Genomic DNA, 25807 nt, shown 5'->3' with positions numbered 1-25807 from the left:
AAATCCAGACCTAAAATAATTCCCACAGATAAAGTTCCAATGAAAATGTGCCCACAATTAGAAATCACAAAGTTCTGGCAGAAAAAAAAAAATTCATCGTGAGTTAGAAAAAAACTACAGGAGTAGCACAGTAAAGATTTCATTTGTTGTCATTACCTCACACAAAATGTGAAAAAGTACATTTTATAGGTAAAATTAAATAGAAAGGTATCAAAAGAATGACTAAAACAAGAGACTATCAAAAATTATATATATATATATATAAAATACATATACAAAACAGAAATTAGAAATACAATATACTTGGTCAAGAGCAAACTGGACACATGGAAAGAATTAGAGAAATGGAGATAGACTTGAAGAAATTATCATGCATCTAACTGGAGTTCCAAAATGAAAGAGAAGAGGGAATACAAGACATGCAACATTCAACGAGATAGGCGCCAAGCACTTCCCACAATCAATGAAATACACAAATCTCAGATCCAGGAAGCCCAACATAACCCAGATCAAATGAAAAGAAATCTATACCATTCAGCAGAACACTGCAGAAAAAGAGTTTCTTAAAAACAGCTAGGGAGAAAAGGCAGAATATCTGCATAGTTTAACCATTAGATCAGTAATTGCCCCCTCAAAAACAACAGGGGAAATCCAGAAGACATAAAATAATAGTTTCCAGGTACTGAGAGAAAATAAATGTCAACCTAGAATGATATACCCGGGGAAGTATCTTTGTAAAGTCTACACCTTTAGGAAGAAAAGGAAACAAGATGAAGGAAGGCCTGAGAAGCATGAAGAAATGTTGAACAAAGAAAATGATAAACACGTGGGTAATTATAAACCAACAATGACTATATAAAACAATAATAATTAATGTAACTTGTGGAACTGAAGATAAAATGATAGAACTAGAATATGAACAATGACAGCACTTAGGTCAACTGGAGTTAGGTAGATTGAAATTAAAGTATTCTAAGTTTGTTATATGGTATGTAAAGAAGGTATACCATTCAGTCTAGTTGACAAACAGAAACCACACTAGATATTTTGAACAAAGGGAATTTAACACAGGGAACTGGTTACATCATACATATTCAGGTATTTTGCAAAGGACTTGAGAAAAAAATTCCTTTTCTCAAAGGGCTTAGAGTCAGGTACAACCTCTATGTACCTATATAAATGGGTATGTGTGTCTATTCATGCAACAGTGTATGTGTGCATATATGAACATTTTCAAATATACTGAAAAGATGAAAGAATGGTATAGTGAGCACCCATAAACCCACCACCTAGATTTGCCAATCTACACACACACACACACACACACACACACACACACACACACGTGTAGAAAGATAAAAAAAGAGAGCAAACATAAATGGTATGAAGAAAGATGGGAAAATTAGATTTGGGAGGAACAATTTCAATCAGAAATTGAAGTTATTAGCAGAGGCCAGATTATATGAAGGGCATCTCTGTAATGCTATAAATTTGTACTGTATTCTGTAGGGAATGGAGAGCCACTGAAAGGTTTAAAGCAAGAAAGTAACAGGATCAATTCTGAATACTAAGTAAAAAATATTGGTAGTAGTGTTTAGGTTGGATTAGAGAAATACTTAACTTGCAGGCTTTAGCAGTAAGGATGGAGAAGAGATACAGATTTGAGACCTATGTCAGAGGTAGAATCTATAGGGCTTGGTGACTTCACTTACACTGGACAGTGAAAGTAAAAAGAAAGACAGACATCTACAGTAAAAGTCAGATTTTAGTTACAGATTATAGGGGTCATGCCATTAACAGGACAGAAATCAAAAGGGAAAGATTTAGAGGCAGTGTCCCAGGAAGGAAGAGTTCAACTTTAAACATGGTAAGAGGCAAAGCCAACAGGATAATAATACCTATATTCAGGCAATATCCATAAGGTTATAAGGCTGTAAATTATGAGATGAAGCCCAGAAAATCCATTTTGGTTTGAAATACCACTTTGAAAGTCAGCAGAAAATACAACGTGGTTAAAATCTCCTCAGGGATGAGATTTTCCAAGGCTAGAATGATGAGTAAAAACTGAATTTGTTAGTAGTTTTCCCAACAATGTGTAGAGCAACAGATATGCTGTTTCTGGTATTTTCTATTTTCTCTAAATCCACAACTGAGCAGTTGGCTTCCAAAATGAGTTAAGAGTTCTAGAAAACAGGAGCAGTCCCAATCCTTAGAAGGCTCCTAAATAAGGTTTAGCCTTAAACTGGTTACTTCATTCTCATGGAGGTTAGTAACGTAATTGACCTTGAATCTTTACTTCCTAGCCCCAGGAAAGCTTCCTCAGATTTTACTTACATCCAGAGGTTTCATGTTCAGAATTAGAAAAGCTTAAACGCCTCATACTTGACCTTTCCTCAAGCTATTAAAACCCTTGTTCACAAAACACCATAGAAAGAGCATATACAGTCTCTATTCTCTGTTTTATGAACAAGAAAAACAAGACCTGGAGGGGTTGCAAGTGATACACAAACACATAACTATGTAACGATCCAGCTGGGATAAGACCTTGGATTTTATAGAAACTTTGTTCTTTAGTTTATACCCAGCTGATTCCCAATGCTCAATATTCATAAAGTGGTACCTGTACAGCCAGAATGTCTGTTTATGGAACAAGGCTATTTATTTCTTTCATTCACAAAAAAATAAGAGGAAATATAACTGAAGTAAATCTAGCCAAATCTAAATTAATAAAGGTAGTAGTATGCTGACGCACTATCTTACTATTTAACTATCTCCACAAACGTCCATTTATAAGTCTCGTAGTTACTGTTCACTGGTCAACATTTTGGTTTTCACTTAGTACTTATAAACAGATATTTTAAAAAAAAGCTGCTCCAGATTCTTGACATGTGTTACAATTATATTAAATGTTTATAATTCCCCCAAAATCCATCTTTCTTGTTTAAACAGATATGCTTACCTTATATAGTCATCTGGAAACTGCTCAGATTATAATAAATGCTCACTAATTATTAATGGATTCTTAAATCAGTTATTTTGTGTACTCAGGATGACCTATGTCAGATGTCACCAACTGAACTAATTTTGCTGAAATATTTTATAACTAACACAACCTTTGGTTAAGCTTTCTTAGTATTTTACAAAAATAGCACGGATAAGATTATGGGTTGTAGTGTTTTTATTTAAGGTAAAATAAGCAACGTAGGCATTAAAATTTCAGAACTGCCTATATATGTTACATTATATCTTAAAAAAATTTATTTTATTGAAGTATAGTTGATTTACAGTGTTGTGCCTAAAACTGGCTTTTTATATAATGAAGATTTTTCTTTTCTTTTTTATTGGAGTATAACTGCTTTACAATGTTGTGTTAGTTTCTGCTGTACAATGAAGTGAATCAGCTATATGTATATCTATATTCCCTCCCTCTTGGACCTCCCTGCCACTGCTCCCCCTCCCCCAGCCCACCCATCTAGGTTATCACACAGCACCAAGCTGAGTGCCCTGTGCTATACAGGTTTCCACTACCTAACTATTCTACACATGGTAGTGTATATATGTCAATCCTATCTCCCAATTTGTCCCACACTCCCCTTACCCCACCCCCCGTGTCCACGTGTCTGTTCTCTACGTCTACATCTCTATTCCCGCCCTGCAAATACGTTCATCTGTACCATTTTGCTAGATTCCACAAATATGCATTAATATACGATATTTGTTTTTCTCTTTCTGGCTTACTTCACTCTGTATGACAGATTCTAGGTCCATCCACATCTCTACAAATGACCCAGTTTCGTTCCTTTTCACGGTTGAGTAATATTCCATTGTATATATGTACCACATCTTCTTTATCCATTCATCTGTCAATGGACATTTAGGTTGCTTCCGTGTCATGGCTATTGTAAATAGTGCTGCAATGAACACTGGGGTATATGTGTCCTTTTGAATTATGGTTTTCTTGGGGTATATGCCCAGTAGTGGGATTGCTGGGTCATATGGTAGTTCTATTTTTAGTTTTTTAAGGAACCTCCATACTGTTTCTCCATAGTGGCTGTATCAATTACATTCCCACCAGCAGTGCAAGAGGGTTCCCTTTCCTCCACACCCTCTCCAGCATTTATTGTTTGTAGCTTTTTTGATGATGGCCATTCTGACTGGTGTGAGATGATATCTCATTGTAGTTTTGATTTGCATCGCTCTAATAATTAGTGATGTTGAGCATATTTTCATGTGCCTCTTGGCCATCTCTATGTCTTCTTTGGTGAAATATCTGTTTAGGTCTTTTGCCCATTTTTTAATTGGGTTGTTTGTTTTTTTGATATTGAGCTCCATGAGCTGTTTGTATATTTGGGAGATTAATCCTTTGTCAGTTGTTTGGTTTGCAAATATTTTCTCCCATTCTGAGGGTTGTCTTTTTGTTTTGTTTATGGTTTCCTTTGCTATGCAAAAGCTTTCAAGTTTAATTAGGTCCCATTTGTTTATTTTTGTTTTTAGTTCCGTTACTCTAGGAGGTGGGTCAAAAAAGATCTTGCTGTGGTTTATGTCAAAGAGTGTTTTACTCTAAGAGTTTTACAGTGTCTGGTCTTATATTTAGGTCTTTAATCCATTTTGGGTTTGTTTTTGTGTATGGTGTTAGGGAGTGTTCTAATTTCATTCTTTACATGTAGCTGTCCAATTTTCCCAGCACCACTTATTGAAGAGGCTGTCTTTTCTCCATTGTATGTTCTTGCCTCCTTTGTCATAAATTAGGTGACCATACATGTGTGGGTTAATCTACAGATTCAATGCAATCCCTACCAAACTACCAATGGCATTCTTCACAGAATCAGAAAAAATTTTACAATTTGTATGGAAACACAAAAGACCCTGAATAGCCAAAGCAATCTTGAGAAAGAAAAACGGAGTTGGAGGAATCAGGCTCCCCAACTTCAAACTATAATACAAAGCTACAGTAATCAAGACAGTATGGTACTGGTACAAAAACAGAAATACAGATCAATGCTACATTACATCCTAATGTTTAAAAACTGCATATTGCATATCTCTGGTAGGAAAGACTTCTTCATTCTGTACATAACTCTGTACCTAGGCCATGCGCAGTTCTTTCATAAATTCTCCTTAAGATGGTGCTACTTTATTTTTCTTCTTTCCTCCTCCTAATTACAATAATATATATCATCAACCACTATACACCTGTTAGACTGGTTAAAAAGTACATTAACAATACCAAGTGCTGGAGGAGATGTGGAACAACTGGAACTCTCATATATTGCTGGTGAGAATGAAAAATAATATAGCCACTCTGGAAAACATTTTGGCAGTTCCTTATAATGTTAAACATATTCTAACATATGACTTAGGAATCACACTCCTAAGTGTTTACCATGGTGAACTGAAAACATGTTCACACAACAACCTGTTAATGGGTAGTTACAGCAGCTTTACTGATAACTGCCAAAAACTGGAAAACAACCCTAATGTTCTTGGTGAAGGAATGGATAAGTAAATTGTGGTACATCTATAGAGTGGACTACCACTCAGCAATAAAAAAGAATAAACTATTGATAAATGCAACAACCTGGATGAATCTCAAAAAGCAATATGTTGAGTGAAAGAAGTCAGTCTCAAAAGGTTATAAACTTTATGATTCCATTTATATGTTATTCTTGAAAAGCAAACTATAAGTGACAGAGAACAGACCAGTGGTTGACGGGGGATATGGAATAGGAAGAGGGTGTGACCACAAAGGGATAGTACTGCTCCTTTTCCTGATTGTGGTGGTGTTTAGATGAACCTATATGTATATTAAAATTCATGGAATGATGTACCCAAAAAGAATCAATTTTACTGTGTATTAACTTAAAAAATATATATACCAAAGGATTCAAGTATTAGGTGTCTATGAATCATTTAATTTCATGATTTTAAAGATGAGAAAACAAACCCAGGGGCATTAAAAGTGCCTTGTTAATTAACGATCACAGTTACCTACTTAACAGCAATCCTTTACTTAAGAGTACACAACTTGTGCTTCTCTGGTGGCGCAGTGGTTGAGAGTCCACCTGCCGATGCAGGGGACATGGGTTTGTGTCCCGGTCCCGGGAGATCCCACATGCCGTGGAGCAGCTGGGCCCCTGAGCCATGGCCGCTGAGCCTGCGCGTCTGGAGGCTGTGCTCCGCAACGGCAGAGGCCACAACAGTGAGAGGCCCGCGTACCGCAAAAAAAAAAAAAAAAGAGTACACAACTTAATACAAAATGTGCTTACCTCAAAATGAGAAATTCAATCAGAAATAAGGAATATGTAGAAACTGCATAATAAACCAGGCCACACAGATTTTAATAAATATAAAATTCAACTATAATTTCTATGCTACATTTAGGTGGATAGGCCAATAATAAAAAGAAATTTAAATTCTCACTTCTACTCATTCAAGAAGGACTTCATAAACTACATTTTAGTCATTAAGAAGACTCCCTCAATATAGATATATCTCTGGGATTTAGAAGAATTTCCAAGGTTAACTCCAAAAAATTCCAGGGAATTCCCTGGCAGTCCATTAGTTATGACTCTATGCTTCTACTGCAGGAAGTACGGGTTCGATCCCTGGTCAGGAAACTAAGATCCCACGTGCTGTGTGGTGCAGCCAAAACAAACAAACAAAAACAAAACAAAAAAACCACACACAAAATTCCAATGCTAAATCAATATTTTCTTTCTGAACACTATATATTAAAGAAAATATTCATTACCTCAAAAGGTAAAAATCAATCTAAGCTTGGTGGGGTCTGAGAAAATGGAAATGGGAAGAGGTACAAGAGAAGGAAGTAAGATAAAAACAGAGGGAATTACACTACACAAATTATTAGTTATACCTAATAAAATATGAGAAATATTCTTGTCTTCTTCTTTAGGGATGATATATGAGTCCAACGATTCAGAAAATTAGTTCTTTCTTAAATATTTCCTTTCAGAGTCTCAGGTATCAACTAAGGCTTAGATTACTAATCCACTTTACAGAGCTCCAATAACTTTTTTCACAAGGGGCATTCAGCCTCATTTTATAATATGTTTATAATTTCCATGTGGGAGTAATAATAATACTCTATGAGACTATTCTTGAAGTATATGGAAGGTGAACAGGAAGCTTAGAGTATCATGGGCATGAAGAGAACATCAAACAGTCCCAAATGATCTGATCTTGACTTTATAATAAGCAACATTTCAGAGAGTTTTATAGCTAAAAGTCTTAAAGTTCATTTGATAAAAGTCCTTATTTTACAAATTAGAACCTGATGGTTAACCGAGTTAATTATTGCAGAAGTGAGTTAAGAACAGGCCTCCTAACTGCTTACATGGTAATCATATATACAATGCAAATTTAAATTCTGTCCCTCTTTCCTTGAATCATTCATTCTGCTTACATACCCACAAGACAACAGGAATTAGCCGAATACTTCTGCACAGTTATTAATCTACATACTTTAGAGAACTGAAAGCAAAATGCTAGGCCCTTGACCCTTTATGTCAGATCTAATCAAATTAAATGATTTTGCCTACTTTAGTACACAATGTAAAACATAAAATTTCATGGCAATGTGACCTAAAATTAACATTGAACTACCTTTAACCCTCTGTGTTGTTGTTCATTTTAATGCAGTCAAATAAGTAGTATGAGAAAACAAACAAACAAACCAAAAAACAACTTATTACCAAGATGCGTGAATATGCCATTTGCAAAGAGAACTGTTTTTTTAATATATTCAAACTGTAACCAGCTTGTCAAGTTCATTCCAAACAAACTGAAGTGTTAAGAAGTCACAGTAGAGAGTTATATTTCATATAACATTTGCCCTGCAGTTATCTGATAAGTCAATAACAGCAAAGAAAGTTTCTGGAATTATTTCTCCTAAAATTTTATTTAAGGCTTTATTCCCTAAGTATTAAATATTTAAAGTACCATGATAAATTACGCTTTGGTATTAATTACAAAAACTAATACAAGGTTTTTATTTGTTGGGATTTTTTTTTTTTGAGATATAATACTCTCAACTAAATACCTACTAAACTCCAGGCTTTATGATAAACCTTGAAAATAAATGAATGAAAACATGGACCTGTCCTCAAGGATCATACAATTTAGTAAGTGATATAAAAATGTACAGAAATAAATTGTAATACAACAATGACTGGACAAAGTAGAATAGAGAAGATAATCAGAGAAAGTCAAGGAAGGTTTCATAGAGATATCCAAATTGGCTTTTGAGGTAGAAAAGGAATTTGATAGTAGGACTAAAAGGTCATTTCTTTATAGGAAACTCTAGGAAAGACAAATCTAATCTAAAGTGATAGAAGGCAGACCAGTGGTTACCTAAAGCCAGGGATGGGGATTGTAGATTGATTGCAAGTATGTATACAAGAGAACTGAAGTGATGGTCAGGATCCCTAGTTGTAGTGATGGCTACTTGGGTATATACATTTGTTAAAACTCATCAAATCATATACTTAAAATATGTGCATTTTATCATATGTAATTTACATACTTCAGTAAAGTTAATTTTTTACAAGGGACTAGGGAAACCAAATGGGCTACTCTTTGGGTGGCAAAAACACTTCTACATTCCAATTACAAGGTAGTTATTGGTATTCCGTGATTATCAAAAATGTTTTCTCTAAACTGAGTTTAAAGCTCCAGCACAGTTTCTTATTTTAGACCTCTCCTAAACAAGTAATGGGCAAAGAATGTAGAGCTCGGCAGAGTTCCAACAGAATAGGCTATATCTAAGTTTATATGATATTGCTGAAGAAAAAGCATTTCATAATACAAATTTCCATTTATAATGTAATTACTGAATTTGTGGGTAAGAAAATACTAGATTGAAGAGTTCTTTAGCTAGTTTTGTAATTCTGGGCAAATTAATTCACATCTTTGGGATTATTTCAGCTATAAAATAAGAAGGCTGGTTTCTTTATGATTTCTTTCACTTCTAAGAATTAATTATTCTTACAAGATTAAAATCTCTACATAGACCGTCTCCAATTGAAACCCCTAAGGTAAGTCCCAGATGTTGAAAGTAATGCATTAAAACAAGCTCTATAAGTACACTGAATATCAGAAGCATTGTACACAACTTTTAAGATTAGAAATTTGTGGTTCTTGGTCAGAGTTATGTACTTCCTTAAGCAAATTTAATTCTACTTAATATCTGTTTTTTCTTGGCTAATCATACAGGTTCTTCTAAAATTTCTATGGTGCTAGATACATCATTCTACGTATACCACTCCTTATCTTTGCAAATGAAGAAATTAAGGATTTAGACATTAAATAACTAGCTCAAAATACCCTCTTTGCAAAGACAAAACTATTAGATCAAATGTGTCTTATACGATTTGTTAAGTAAAAAGGTTTAGAAAGAATGTATATATGAATGGATGGACATTGATACAAATACAGAATTTTTTTTCTGGAAGGACATAACAACAAAAACCTTAGTAATGCTACCTTTAGGGAGTGGGCCTAGAGTGGATAGAGGTCATTTTTCTATTTTTACTTTCTGTACCATTGAAAAATTTCCAACATGAACATCTGTTAATTCTACTGTTTAAAAATTATGCTCTTAGGTTGGACTTATAGGTTGTATTTTCCTTTCATTTTCTATACTGGAGAAAAAAAAAAAGTAACGTGTGGCTTTTTAAATTTTCTTCTTTTTTAAACAAAATGCCTGGTAGTGTAGTTGTTAATTCAGTTGCTTAGAGCTCAAAGAACAAAGGTCATAGGTTTGATTAACTATATTTGCAAAAAATAAAAATATCCCTTGGTCATAGAATGCATTTTTAACTTTAAAAAGTCATCTGGCAAACTCGTGCTGCTGATCTCAAGGATGAATCAGGTAAGAGCATGTGGTTGACTCAATACAAAACATAAATACTGGAAAATAACTTTAAGTAATGTCTTAGTGACAGAGGGTAAGAGAGTAGACAGAGAATTACTCATCTCTAAGTAAACGTTTTAATTTTCATATTCATCAACTCACTGCACCTTCTGAATAGAATATAAATAAGACCTTAACTGTAGGAGAAAATACAGTCCCTGTACTTTCAAAAAAGTTAAAGACTATACATGTCACAAATCTTATTATTTTTAAAATAATACATTTCTTATTAGTATACTATATAAACATCAAATAAAATACCTGTAACATCTTCTGGATCTGATACAACAATATGTGCATTTAGTTCCTGTAGCTTGTGATGCAATTCGTCTAATTTTTTATTTGATTTTTTCAAAATGTTGTCCACATAAGCCAAACTTTTTTTATCTGTTGTGACTTTCCTCAGATTTTCAGCTCCTTCTTTGATTTTCAGTTCTTTTCTTATTTCTCTCTTAATTCGATCCTTGATATCATCCAATTTCTGTTGCACCATTGTATCTGAAAAGTCTAATTTTTGAACAGCACTCACATTCTCAGAAAAGGGAAGACTTCGGGAATCTCCCTACAGAAAAAAAATAAACACACAAATGTGGGAGTTTAGGAAAGTTAGCTGCTCAGTAAAATAGGCCATATAAGAATACAACTGTACTTAAAGCAATTCTTCAAAAACTCTGCCCACTCACTAAATAACATTACCTGACAATTTTATATTAAAATAAACACATCTATACACAAAGACAACTTTGGGCTGTATAAACAGACAATGAATTTTTGATATTCCATGAACCCAAGTTAGATTCCAAAACCTACACTGTGAATCTTGAGCAAGTTATTTAACCTTTCAAATGCTCAATCTAATCGTGTAAAATCTAAATAATAATATTAGGCACTTTTCAGAGATGTGGTAATTCAAAATATTGTATGTGAAGCTCCAAATATAATTCTTGGCCCACTATAGTCACTTAATAAGTGAAGATTATTATTAAATTCCATAGGTGAGATAAAATTCTATTTTATCTTCTATAAGAAACCTCTTAAAAATAAACTAATATTGGCAAAAATAAAATAAAATTATATCCTTATAACTACTTTTTAGTTAAGCAATTAAATGCATTAGGGCTTGGGAAGACTAATTTCAGAATTTTATTCATATATTTCATGACTATCCCAATTGATAATTTGGTTGACTGACTACATAAACATCACTACTAAAAAATGTCTAAATTATGTCCTACTGACAGAAGCTAAGAGAGTACACAGTATCAGTTATTCAACTTAAAATGAAAATCAAATCAGGTAAGTACATCTAATCTACATTTAAAACAGGCAAAGTTATGTTCTGGCTATTTGTATATCATTCACTATTTTAAACTCCATTACTACAATACTATTGGTTTTTACATTTTTAATTTCTAAAACACAAGAAACTAGAGTTAACTTTTGTCTTTGGGAAGAGGAATCGAGCTTGTGAAGGACACAGAAAAGAGATTTATATTTCACTGTGCACCCTTTATGTATCTTTTGAACCACAGACCTAAGTAATTAAAAGATTTTCTTTAACTTCTTTGGGAATTCATCACACCCATAAAATAAGTTCTATTTAAATACTTGGTGCAAATACTCTTTACGTCTAATTCTTCACCTCTGAAAAACATGTATTTTGCAAAACAGTGAGACAATGGATGGGAAGATACAGGATTTAGTCTTGGCATTGGTACCAATTTACCTGGTGCCAACAGGCATACTATGCAAAAAATGAAGTAGTTGATGTATAAATTTGTTCTTAACCTTTTTAGGGCCAACAACCCCTTTGAAATTGACAAAAAAAAGAGTAGAACAAAGAAAATTCATGTTTGTATGTACTATTGTATGTACTATTTCCAGGTACCATAGATCTTAGATTCAAAATTCCTGAAACTGGTGATCTACACCTATTGGCCTTAAATTTCTGATTCTTATCTATACGAACATAGAATGATCTCCTATCTGGGCCAAAATAATGTCGAGGCTTTTCACTATTTATAATGGACTATAAGTCATATCAATCCATTTATTCAGTTTCCAAAGTTTATAAATCCACCTTTGTCTGGTTATCAAAAACATATGACTATTGTCAAAAGATAAAATCCCAAATTTCTATTGTCTACCTTCAGGTAAAGGGAACGGAGGCAAACAATTCTTAAATGAGAAAGCTTAAGCTAAATGCATTCCTCTAGATAGTTTTATTTCTATCTTTATAAACTTAGAAAACACTACATGAATTGCTTTCACAAATCTGTACTTTAATATTAGGTACTAAGCCAGAACGTTAAGTGTCTCAGTAATTTTTTCTTTATGATGCATAGGCTAAAAGAAATACCTAACAATTCCATTTATTAAGTAGTACAGTCCAAATAACTTAATCAATACTTATAACAACTTAGTAGCTGTTTGAAATAATACAAATTGAAAGAAAATTACATTTGTATTTCATTCTTTAATAGCCACAGTTACTTATTAATGGGATATATGTCTGCTATTGGGTACTTCACAGTTTCTCAAAACTTGAAATCAGTTGCACATTCCCACCTTCATCCTATACGGCCAGTACAAAGGGGTTGTAGAATATCCTTAATATTGAAACTTTACTGACTCTAGTTAGTCCACATGGTATCCAACAAATGGTGTCACTGTGTTTCCCTGAAATTTTTAAAATATACTGCAGCATCCTGAGAGCTTGCTGAGGCACTCCAGAGAGCCTTGTTGCAGAGTTTGAAAATCATGGTACTAATATTTAAAGGCTGTTAAAAACAAAACAAACAAAAACAACAACCAAAAAACACTGTTATCCTTGGCTACTGCAACTTCCACTTTCCAACTTGCTCCCTAAATGCCGATCATATCAAATTACAGAAATTTATTGCCAGAGACAATCTCTTTTGGCTCAGCTACTATGCATGCTGCACCTTTGGGATGCATCATTTTCCCTTCTTTCTTCAACTATCTCTTCCTAGTCTTTCTTTTCTTAGTTAACTTTTACTTTGTTTCAAAGTTTACCATAATTTTTTCCCCAGGAAAGAATTTCCTGCCTATGCCCTCTCTTAGAATTTAGATTAAATGCCTCTCTCCTGTGTGCTCTGATAATGTGGATTTTATTTAAACAAGTATTCCTTTCCTTATCTGACAACTCCAAAGACTGTGAGCAATTTGAGGGCAGAGCTTATGCCTGGCAGAGTGGTTCTGTTTTATTTTCTTAATGATTTGATTACATTATTTAATATTCTTATTTCAGAATTCAGGAAAGTCTATCACTGCTAAGGAAGTCATGCTTTCCTCTTTCTGGTAAAGAGAACTCATACTCCAGGAAGCTCTAAGGCAAAACTGATATTCAATCATAGCAACTATACTGGCTAAAATTAGATATTAGATATAAATCATATGTGGTTAGCATGTTTGCTTCCTCTTCCTAAAAGGCCTGAATTTCTAGTAACCATATTTTTACTCCCATCTTTTGTTGTGACATGACTCAAATACCTTTTGGAAAGGAGCAGGAGATACATACACCATAATCAATAACTTAAGATAAACTATGCCCCCTGACAGCAGATAGGAAAGGTTACAGTACTTTCTATTACTCTTTTCCTAAAAATTTTAGTTGCAATAAACTGTGAAAGTTATTGGAAAATATAATTTTCTTGCATTTGGAACAACTGAAATGAGATATTCCATCTATTAAATTATGTCTCTACCCTTAAAAAAAAGAGCAATTATATCATAAATGGAATCAGTACTAGGCAATGTAATAATATTCTTGACACAGTAAAATAAATCAGCCTCAGGAAAAAAAAAATAGCTATTTAAGCAGTGAAAATCTTCAGTGATAATCTCTGTCTCAGTAGGTTCTCTTAGAGGCAGTAGTAACATTATAGTAATTTATGTTTATAAGCTTTACCCTTTCATCCACCATTCAACTCTTGGTACTCTATATAATAAAGTTCACACCTCCCCCAAAAGTAAACAGTAGATACCTTTTCTCATGTTTTCAAAACCAAGCAAAGTTAGATCCAACCTCTAATCACAAACTCCCTTTTAAATTCATTAATATGCTCAGAAAGAGATAAAAAAAGGAAAAAAACACAAAAGTAATCCTAAACATAAAACTAAACTCCTGGTAGTATTCATGATTCTCTACCAATCATATATACATAAAAGAAACCCCATTAATTCTCAAACCTTTTATCACTGAAATCAACAAGCTTAGTTAGCCTCTCCATTCTAGTCAAATTAATCTAACACTTTGCTGTTATATTCTCTTACCCATCCATGTCTTTCTTTCTAATACCCTATTCCTTTCACTATCAATCGAAATCCACCATCATGTTTAAAAATATTTCAACTCTTTCATGATTAATCCTACTTATTTTTAATGTATTTTATATCATCTATATCCTTAGTGCAGCCTTTCAAATCAGATGGGCCAAATCCAAAAACAAGGAAACCATTAGTGAAATTAATACACTCAGGATTTATAGTAGTAACATCGAAATGATTTTTAGGTTAAGTAGATTTCGAGCAGCTAAATAAATAAAAGGAACAGAGACTTCAATGAGTAAGAAACAAAGAGTAAAAATTAGATGGAGTTCAAAGGAACCAAAATAAATTAAAAACTCAGTGGACAGGTTAAATAGCAGATTAGACCAAGCTAATGAATTAGTATCCTGGCAGATAGATAACTTGAGGGAATTACTCTGAATTCATCATACAGCGATATGAGAAATTTAAAGGCATGTAAGACAGAATGAGAGGATCCAAGATCCTCGCAGTAAGAGCTCCAGAATAACAGAATAAAGACAATGGGGGAGAAGCGCTACATGAAGAGATAAATGGATGAGAATATTCCAGAGTTGAAGCATGATATATCCTTAGACTGGAAGGTCATACCAAGTTGCAAATAAGATAAATGAAAATAACGCAGCAACTACAAAGTAAATAGAGAGAAAAAGCATTTTTATCTACAAATGAATGATAATTAGATCAACAGAAAACTATTCTTTAATAACAACAGAGGCTCCAAACTATCAAACTTCTACAGGATTTTCAGCCTTTATCTTCATATATTGCTAAGGCTTTCTCCAAAATTAAAAAAAAATTAAAAACCAGCTGCTTCAAAATGTTAACATTCTTGGGGAAATGACAGATGAACTAACCCAGTGCCCATGTTACACTTACATCATTCCCCTGCTTACTTTCCTGTGTATGTTCACTTCTATTGAAGAAAAAAAACTTGTGCCATGGCAGGAGAGACTATACCATTTTTACCTCTTAAATTGACAAAGAGTTTTCTAATCATAATGTTGGCAAGAATCCAGGTGTAAGCTGTAAAACTTTATAAGTTGGAACTATATAACAAGAATCTTTAAAATAGTGATTCCCTTTGGCCCAGTAATTCTAATTCTAGAGATGTAAACTAATAAGATAATTAGGAATTATTAACTATATAGAATGGTAAATACAATAATTTTTAAAATAATATATGCTGGGCACAGACTCCCTTACAAAACTTACAAGTAGCAGGGCTTTAAACCAACTTATAGAAAAGAGAAAGTTCAGGATATAAGTGTCATAACAAAAGAATTTCAAAGTCTAGGGAATAAGGAAAGGTTTCTTTTATTTATACTCTTTATTTTTCCTCAGCAGTATGTCCAGCTCAATGTACTGCTACTATGTACACAGTTTTATTTCAAATTATGTTTAAAATAAGAATGGACAAAAAGAGACTGGGAGGAAAGAGATTAAAATATTAACAATAATTATCTCTGGGTAAAAAAATCTAAGATTTTCATTTTGTTCTTCCAAGTTTTCCATATTTTCTCAATTTTTTTTTAGCAATTAATATATACTGCCTGTATAATAGGAGGGAATTACATTTTTTAAAGACATCAAAAGTAACTTTCACTTTACTTCAATTTTGGTAAATGCAAAAGCTTATAATGATACTTTACACTCTACAGTATATTTGCTATTATTTAACTAGGTTATTTCGAGTCAATACAATTCCACTGCAAAGGATGAGACTACACATTCCACTCATTATAACTAGACCACGTCATATGCCAGTCAAGTATTCCAAGTATGAAAATGTGTTAATATGTATTTGATAAATACAACTATTTTTATTTTATGAAATAACAAAATTCTGATCTGTAGAATAAAATATAAAATGACATTTTCTATTTACTACATTTCAACAAACTCACAGTGAAGTTAAGAAAAACACTAAGATAAGAACAGGATCAGATTCAAAGAACAAAATGAAGAAAAAAGTCTGTCACTTATGACCAAGTACTTCATTTAGGGAGAGACAGGAAAGGATGTTTACTTCTCACTGGCCAAGTTCCCAGAGAAGAAGTGAAAAAGCTGTTACTTTCTTTATATTATAGAAATATAAAACAGTCTGACCTGATAGATGCCAAGAAATGTTAGAGCACCCATAAAAACTCAGTGGGTACAATGATTCATATACTGTTTAGCTAGAAGGAATTTCAAAGATCATGTAGTGTAACTCCCTTGATTTTAGTTTTGAGGAAAGCAGGTTCAAAGCAGCTATGCAACTTGCCTAAGGTCACAAAGAAAAGTCAGTGAACTGGCTGGGTTTAGCATACTAGTCTCCTGACTCCTAGTTTGGTGCTCTTTTACTCCATACCACCTTCTTATCCATTTCCCTTTATTTGAACTACACCCTTACCTAACTGATTTGCATTAATTAAGGGATATTATGTGCCTTAGTTCAGGGGTACTGGCAGGACATATTTCCTCTTATTCTCTCATATCACCCTAATCCAACCTTCTGTGTCTAAGGGGAGAATGCTCTCACCAGAAAGCAAGAAACCAGTTCTTACACCAGCTCTCTGTCACTAGCTATGCAACCCAAGCATGTTATTCCATCTCTGTACCTGTTCACCCATTTGCAAAATTATGTTTGGTTCTCCCACCTTTTAGTTCCTTTAAAACTTCTTTATTCAAAATATTCACTGAATGCTAGGTAATGGAAATGACACAATCCTGCTTTCTTTCAGGTATTCAATTTACTAAAGAAGACAGACATGAAAACCAAACAAAATCTGAAGCAGTAAAGCTTTAAACAAATGTAGGCTATATTTTGTGTGTGTGTGTGTGTGTGTGTGTGTGTGTGTGTGTGTATGTTTGTGTGTGTGTCTTAACGGAAAGCTCAGTTAGAATGTAGTATGATGGAAAGAACTAAGTATTTGGAGTCAGACTGGCCATGTATAAATTCTGATACTGCAACCATGCTAAAGCTTTAATTTCTTTTTTCTGTAAAATGGAATTATTACAACTACCTTGACTGTATTATTTCTAAGTCTCATAATGGCTGTGCTAGGAATAAGAAGTATGCTTTCATAGCAATAGTATATTTCCTGGCACATAGTACTGAGAGATAGTGCTGGGTGCCTACATAATATTCGGCCTCCCCCTTTTCCTCACTAAGGAAATTTCCATTTTGGTAGATGCAACAAAGTGCTGAGATAAAATTCTCACTTCACCAGACTCCCTTGCAGCTAGAAGTAGTTACATGACAATTCCTGGCAAAGGGAAGCCCAGGATTTTGGGGAAAGCTTCCAATTTTCCCTTTCTTTTTGCCTAGAATGCAGACCCAAAGCCTAAAGGTGTAATGGGCAAATAGGACAGAACAAGGACGACAAAGCAGTGTGGAAGAGCCTAGGACCCCAATGGCTTTACTGAACTGCTACACAAGTCCTAGACTGCCTACTTTGGACTTCGTGTCTCAGACGAACTATAAATCCCTCTCTCACTAAGGATCATATAGGGCCTTGTAGGCCAGTATAAAGACTGGCTTTTATTCTGAATGAAATGGTGTAGGGCTTAGGGAGAGAAGTAATGTTGTAGGACCTCCTGTGTTAACAGATTTGAGGGGGCAGGGAAAACTGCTATGAAGCTATGGTAGATTGTTACTAAATGGACTCAAATGAATCTTGCTTTCCTACATTCATATCATCATGTAGCCTCCTTCCACACTGACTCAAAGCTAGCCTTCTGACTTACTCTAATAGTGTAATGGAAGTGACATTCTGATGATGGGCAGGGAGCTTCAAGAAGAGGCCTCAAGAGGACTCATAGCTTCTGTCTTCCTTCTTGAAAACTCAACTACTATTTAAAGCAGTCCAGATTTTTCTGCTAGAGAGAGAGGACCCTGGAGGATGAGAGAGGCCATGTGGAGAGAGGCCATGTGGAGAGAGGCCATGTGGAAGAGAACCAAAGTACTCCAGCTGTCTCATCCATTCCAGCTGAGGCAACAGACCTGTGAGGAAGGCCAGAGTGGACATTTCCAGTCCAGTTTAGCCACCAGCTGAATGCAGCTGCATAAGTGAGCACAGGCAAGACTAGCAGAAGAAACACCTCTTATACCCACAGAATTCTGAGATGAGTTTATTACACTACCAGAGACATATGATACAGAGGCTACTGCAGCAATCCAGGCAAGATAGCTCTTAGAGCCATAATGATAGCTCTAAGCAGTCTCTTCAATTTTGATTATTAACTACTTTCGGTTGACTCTCAATAGATAAAGGGATGGGGGCGTTAATAACATTATCATTATGTTAAAAAAGAAAAAACAATTTTCCTTTTCTTTCCCACTTTATACCTCTCCATCCCAACATTTTGAGAAGATGTAGATAATCAGTAAGGACACAGGTTGAGCATCTAAATCCTTAATCTTTAAACATGCTTAAAGCAAACATACCCTCATGCCCCTAAACTCATTAGTCATAGTGCCAACTAATTCATTTTTTGCTTAAGTTGGTTTGACTTAAGTTTTCCCTTACCACAAATAAGAGTCCCAAATAATACTGATAGGTATAGCTCCCTGCTCTGAAACATGAAATTTTTGTTTTTTGTTTTTTTTTTTTTTTTCAGTACGCGGGCCTCTCACTGTTGTGGCCTCTCCCGTTGCGGAGCACAGGCTCCAGATGCGCAGGCTCAGCGGCCATGGCTCACGGGCCCAGCTGCTCTGCGGCATGTGGGATCTTCCCGGACCGGGGCACAAACCCGTGTCCCCTGCATTGGCAGGCGGACTCTCAACCACTGCGCCACCAGGGAAGCCCTGAAACATGAAATTTTATCTCTGTAATTTAGTAATGATACCTGCAATTCCAGATCTATATATATATAATTTTTTTCTAATATCAAGACCAATGTTCTCCTATAAGTGTTTGTGTTCTCTACCACTCTAATCTCGTTTTATACCACAGAACTGAATTTAGGGTCACATTTCCACCCTTGTTCCAAAGGATGCCACTAGTAATTTTTCATCTTATTTTGCATACTCTTCTCCCCTGAGCTTCTGGGAATTTTTTTTATATAAATTAATTTATTTATTTATTTTTGGCTGTGTTGGGTCTTCGTTGCTGTGAGTGGGCTTTCTCTAGTTGTGGTGAGCAGGGGCTACTCTTCTTTGCAGTGCGCGGGTTTTTCTTCGTTGCAGTGCACGGGTTTCTCTTCATTGCAGTGCGAGGGCTTCTCCTCGTGGTGGCTTCTCTTGTTGTGGAGCACGGGCTCTAGGCGCGCTGGTTTCAGCAGTTGTGGCTCGCAGGCTCTAGAGCACAGGCTCAGTAGTTGTAGCACAGGGGCTTAGTTGCTCCGCAGCAGGTGGGATCTTTCCAGACCAGGGCTCGAACCCGTGTCCCCTACACTGGCAGGCAGACTCTTAACCACTGCGCCACTAGGGAAGCCCTGGGAAATATTTCTTATCTCACTCAAACCATGTGATTCTAGTGAGGTCTTCAATGCTCTTACATGGTCCTATAGATCTGTGGCCACAGTTGAATGATCTAAGGATGGACACCTCACTAAATTAAACCAGAGTTGTTCTACATCCTGGCCAAACATGATTGATCCATTCATCCTGCAAATATTTACTGAATACCTATTATACGTGCTAGATGCTGTACTCAACACTGGACATACAGTGGTTTAAAAAAACAAAAAAGACATCCATATCTACATTAAGCTAAACATGAGTTCATAATGATGCAGAAAAAGCATTTGACAAAATTCAATATGCATTCATAATTAGAAACGCTCAGTAAACTAGAAATAGAGACCTTCCTCAATTTGATGAAGAACATTTACAACAAACTTACCAACTACCATTATATGTAGTGCTGAACGACTAAATTATTTCCCCTAAGATCAGGATCAAGACAAGGATGTCTACTCTCAGCACTTTTATCCAACACAGTACTGGGCATCCAAGTCACTTCAGTAAGACAATAAAAGGCATACAGATTGAAAAGGAAGCGATAAAACTGTCCTGTCCCTATTAGAAGATAATATGGTCATCTACATAGAAAATCCCAAGAAATTTACCAGAAACTTCTAGAATAAAAGAGTTCAGTACTATCACAGGATACAAGAACACTCAAAAATCAATCATACTTCTGTGTACTGACAATGACCATGTGGACACCAAAGTCAAAAACACAATACCATCTAATAATTTTTGCTTAGATGCTCCTGTGAGATGATCCATAGTACGCATGCACATACCCTATCATATTGCTTATAACAACTTAGTTTGTCTTCCCTGCTTGACAATAAGACAAGCCCTCTCTAAGTACAGAGGCATTATCTGTCTTGTTCATTACTGTGTCCCCAGCATAGTATCTGGTACATCATAGGTAATTAATAAATATTTTTAAGGGAATTTAAAAAAAAGAATATGCTTCAAGTTTCCTAAGTAGAATAGCAATCCCCCATATCCAAACCCAAAACTCTACCCTCCTCCACCAAAAGCTCTAGTTATAGAAAAAGTTTCAGGCAAAAAGAAAAGGAAGGTATTGAAACACACAAACAGCTGGAGTCAAAAATCAAGAAAATCCTCACATTTATAATATGGAAAGGGCTTTCAGACACAAGTCTTTGTTGTTTTCAATTAAGTCATATAAATTCAAGCACAAAAAAAATTATACAGCGAGTAAAATCTGAATTTTGTTAGTAACTGTTCTTTTAATGACTTAGGTTAATTTTCCTTTGTTACTTTTTTCCTTTATTTATTCAAATTCTTAGAACCTTTTAGGTTTAATTATCAAGTGACAGACATTAGAGCTATGAAAAACTAGTATAGTGTAATCACCATTCCACTGATCAATTTTACCAATTTTCCAGCAGTGGTTCTCAAAATCTTTTTGTTTATGTGGACTGGGGTGAAGGTGGTGGGGGGCGGGGCACAGATTACAGAACTACTCTGGGATCCAGATGGAAGCAATGGACTCTCAGAAAATTCTATGTGTGCAACACACACACACACACACAGTGGCAGGAGGTTAAGGGGTTCACAGATCCCTAAGCCCATCCAAGCACACCAAGTTCAGAACCTATGTAGGTCTAGCCTTTTGTCAACCAGTTCCAGCTATTAGCTATTTCTTAGGAACCTAATATGCAAAAAAAACTTTTAAGGAAAATATACCATATTCGCAAAAAAGGCATACAATAAGACCTTGATTAACTGATTTCCCAGAATACCTCCTTTATATAAAATTAACCATGTTAAAAATTTAAACAACTTCAAAAATTATATTAAGCAGAGCTCCAGATGACCAGAGAAACAAATCCTTCTCAGTGCCTAGATTCTATTTGTTCTCACATTTCTGAAGGTAAAACAGTTGATCTTCATTTTGAACCTCCCCCATTCCTGAGCTTCCCAGGAGATAAAACATACAAACCCTGTTTTGTGTCCACAGTCCTAACAGTGTAAGAAATAATGATAATAGTTTCAAACACCTATTACTGACCATTATACTTTAACTGAAACTCTTAAAAACAAAGGGTAAAAAAAAAATTTTAAAGGGCTATTTACACATTATATTTTTCTTTCATCTCTAAATGTGAACCACAAGTCATTTCCCCTAGCCAGAGCTTCTGTTAGGGACTTTACCACCTCCTAGGATCATTTTGGAAATATTTGGAAATTCTGGCTGTGAAGATGACAATAGGTTAGAGACAGACGATAGGCAGGGAAGTGACCAGGCAGAGCCAGATACTATGAAATAGAAGGCCAAAAAACTCCAATAAAATAATAACACCTACAAGCACATCAGATCAAGATCAATCAAGATTTTGTCTCAAAGGAATATAAAATGATTAAATTAGTAAAATATAAAAATCTTTGTCACAGTATCTGACTTTTCTCATTTAGTCAATTATTACCATTATGACTAAAAACAGTCAAAAAGTGGGCAAAGGATAGTAGGATATCAAAATGAAGAAAATATGGGACAAAAATTAATTTTTATTTGTCATGCTTAATTTAGAACAGATCTATCACACAAAAACTCCAATGTGCTAAAGTGTTAAATATTTTTTAGAATGACTAAGCATAAATGAAATAGATAACATGTAGCATATCTACTTCAAGCACAGTGTTAAGAATTTGGGAGCTTAAGAATAAAGAGATATTAAGAGAAAAAAGACTACAAAGGAAAAGCCCAGAGATGCTCTTGTTTGAAAGTATACAATAAAAGGCAACCAAACTAAGACTATAAACAGATAGATAGATAGACGGACAGACAAATATGGAGAAAAAAAGGGAGGGAGGGAGGGAGGGAAAAAGGGAAGGAGGGAATCAGACTGGGGCTCTCATTAAATGTTTTATTTCACTGATTAGGACGAAGAAATAGAGAACAAGTTGTCAGTTTCTCAGAGCTGGGCCTGGGAACACAGCAATGAAACTATACAGAATACAAAAGAAGGTCCCAGAGGAAGTAAAACTAATTAGTCAATGCAAGATAAGTAACAGCTATTTACAAACAGAAACAATAAGAGAGCCAAGAGACTTCGTTGAAACAAGTTAAAATTTAGTGAGTGATAAAGTGTTTTAGTGGCAAATTGACAGAGATGTGGTACATGAAAGAAAACAAGAGCAACCTTCCGACTGTCCTTCATATTGGCCTTCATGTCTGCTGATGACACAAGGAAAAGAGGGTTTCAGAGCTAGAGATTTCATCAAGAAACAACTTCTGGTGAGGAAACGATTTATAAATATACCAGATATGGTATAGTAGTTGGGGGTGGAGGGATGGGAAGGGAAAGAAATGTCAGAGAGAGGTATCCAGAAAGCTTCATTCGACTGCATTGGTAATGTGTATTTCTTTAAATCGGTAGTGAATACAATGGTGTTTTATCACTCCCTATGTACCTTTTGGTATGCCTATAACATTTTATTAAAAAATGAGGAAGGGGCTTCCCTGGTGGCGCAGTGGTTGAGAGTCCGCCTGCTGATGCAGGGGACGCGGGTTCGTGCCCCGGTCCGGGAAGATCCCACATGCTGTGGATTGGCTGGGCCCGTGAGCCATGGCCGCTGAGCCTGCACGTCCGGAGCCTGTGCTCCACAATAGGAGAGGCCACAGCAGTGAGAGGCCCGCGTACCGCAAAAAAAAAAAAAAAAAAAAAAAGAAAAATGAGGAAGGAATGATACAAAAAACTAAAGGAGAGCGCTATCTAACAGTAAAGATACTGGATTTCATTACTGAGAAAGTAGTTTCGGAAGGCTATAGAATTCTAATGTAGGATAGTCCCCTGTCTGGAATTTTGAAGGTAATGGCCTCCCAACCTCTTAAAATTGTTCTACTCTGAGAGTACATTTTCTTAAAAACATGGTAAGAATTTTTAAGTTTAAATGCCATGTTACTGGGTATATTTCAATACATAAGAAACATTAAGTATATATTTAAATTTGTGACCAATGTAATACATAAACTTCTTTTGTAATTCTTAAAAATGAAGTTTCTTAGCTATTACTTAACTACATTTTTAGTATTATCTCACTGATTTTTTCTCATATTATAAAGCTGGCGTCCACAAATATTAATATATCAGATAAAACAATTAAAATGGCACAAATGTATTACGAGTCAAGTTGGTGTCTTAAATGGATTCTGAATTACAGCCTTAATTTAAAATATTTATACTTTATGGTATATTATTTTAATAACACTGTTTTTAATAATTCATAACAAACCCTGGTTATTACCCATCTGAAGGAATCATACACATTACATTCTTAACAATTCAGAATATGGAGTGCTTAGTTCTCTTAATTTTATAGTAGCATATAATAATCATAATTGCAAACATGTTCCTCCTACAAAAGTCATATTCCATGAGGTACTACAAAAACATACATGGGAAGAAGTAGCAGTAGCCAACAGTAGTCTGTTCAGATATAAACCATAATTCGGGTCTTGACAGGTAGGAACTCTCATATACCTTCTGTCCTATAACTTAGCATACAAGTTTGTGTTTTAAAATCTGTTTCATTCAGCAACAATTTATTAAATGTCTACTATGTGTAAAGTTCTATTCTAGACACTGATGATACAAAGATGATCAAGCCAATCTTCCTATAAAGTAGTGGCTCAGATCTAAGTTCACAGAAGTGTTATCTACTTTAATATAACTTTTTAAAAAACTTTAGTCATGTTATCTTAAAAAGCATAATTTTAAGCCACTAAAGTATATGTAAAACAGAAATAACTTTTTAAACCAATAATGTGTCACAAAAGTTTACTCATCTTAGCAATAGAATTATGAAGGCACAGGAAAAAGAAGTAGGTTAAAAATAATTTCTCCACATTGTATCCATTTTCTTACCAGGCCTACACATATATAAATATACCAAGTATAATAATTTTATAAACCAACCAAATCATAAATATGTTTATATTAGAACTGTAGAAAATTACATAAAACACAGTTCCTTCCTCCTCAAATTTTGATTACCATTCCTCAAACCTCATTTTAATCCAATAGGTTTGAAATTATGGAGATTTCATCTCTCTACTTCTTAAGCAATAAAAATGATCACATTTCTATCTACAATTGTAGTGTTTTATAAGCATTCTAGAAGTATATACATTTTATTAAAATGCCTTGTATATCCAAAGTAATAACTTAAACATCTATGATTTAATCACTTCATTAATATGGAAATCATTGTTTCAGCTCAATCATATCTCCTATTTAATATTACTAAAATTATTATTGGTAAAAATGACATCTCAATTTAAAAATGTAGTTAAAAATCATACCTATTTTAATAGCATGTGCAAATCTCAGGCTCTCACATGCTTCCAACACAGAAACACTTTTCACGACCAAAACTATCCATAATGATTAAGCAAAGGTAGGATATTAAAGGCAACAGAGAGAGAGAGAGATTATGAATAAGAAAACCGAAATTCTAGTCATGGTTCTGTCACTGATTTGCTATAAGACCCATGGCAAATTCTTAAACTGTGTTTCAATCTTCTTTTTTCTAAAACAGTCATTTAGCTCTAATTTTAACTCAAACTTTACATTATATCCATTACGAATCCTATAAACAACTTTTGCTGTCATGATGATTTGGGATTGTATGCTTCCTTTTTCCCCCCATTCATTATCTAAGTTTAGCAGTAAGTCCCAATATGCCTGTATAATTACTTAACGTGTATCTTCCCTTTCACAATTTAAGTTCCCTGAAAGAAGGAAGTATATTTGATCACTATTAAACATTTTGAACCTTATTTTATAACCAGGCCTCAGAATAATGCTTCGAATACAGAAAGTGCTCAGTCAATATTTGTTGAATGGAGAAATGGCTGCTCAAAGTTGACATACTGAGTGAGAAGTAATACCTGAGAGAAAAAGAAGAAGAAGAAAAAAAAAAGAAAAAGAATCATACTAACTACTAAAGTCATCTGGTACAGGAATAAGGAGTACTACATATTTCAAGAAGAGTCAAACTTTCTATGCATGTTATGTAAATCAGGCAGCAAAATGTGACATACACTACATAAATGTAATTTCTAAAAACAATGT

The 25807-nt window shown here is 34.6% G+C and overlaps 1 protein-coding gene across 3 annotated transcripts in view; it reads right to left on the bottom strand.

Annotated features, from left to right (window-relative positions):
• PKN2 (protein kinase N2) overlaps positions 1-25807 on the bottom strand; it is a 164895-nt gene that overhangs the window by 115532 nt on the left and 23556 nt on the right. For all 3 annotated transcript variants that reach the window (XM_024743555.1, XM_024743553.1, XM_024743554.1), the window contains exon 2: positions 10193-10493. In XM_024743555.1, the coding sequence (XP_024599323.1) occupies positions 10193-10493 (301 nt within the window). The remainder of the gene's footprint in view (positions 1-10192; positions 10494-25807) is intronic.

This window comes from Neophocaena asiaeorientalis, unplaced genomic scaffold (assembly GCF_003031525.2).
Source record: "Neophocaena asiaeorientalis asiaeorientalis breed wild unplaced genomic scaffold, Neophocaena_asiaeorientalis_V1.1 scaffold317, whole genome shotgun sequence".
Lineage (NCBI taxonomy): Eukaryota > Metazoa > Chordata > Mammalia > Artiodactyla > Phocoenidae > Neophocaena > Neophocaena asiaeorientalis.
Note: the sequence above shows the minus strand (reverse complement) of the source record. Positions and strands in the feature narration are given on the sequence as shown.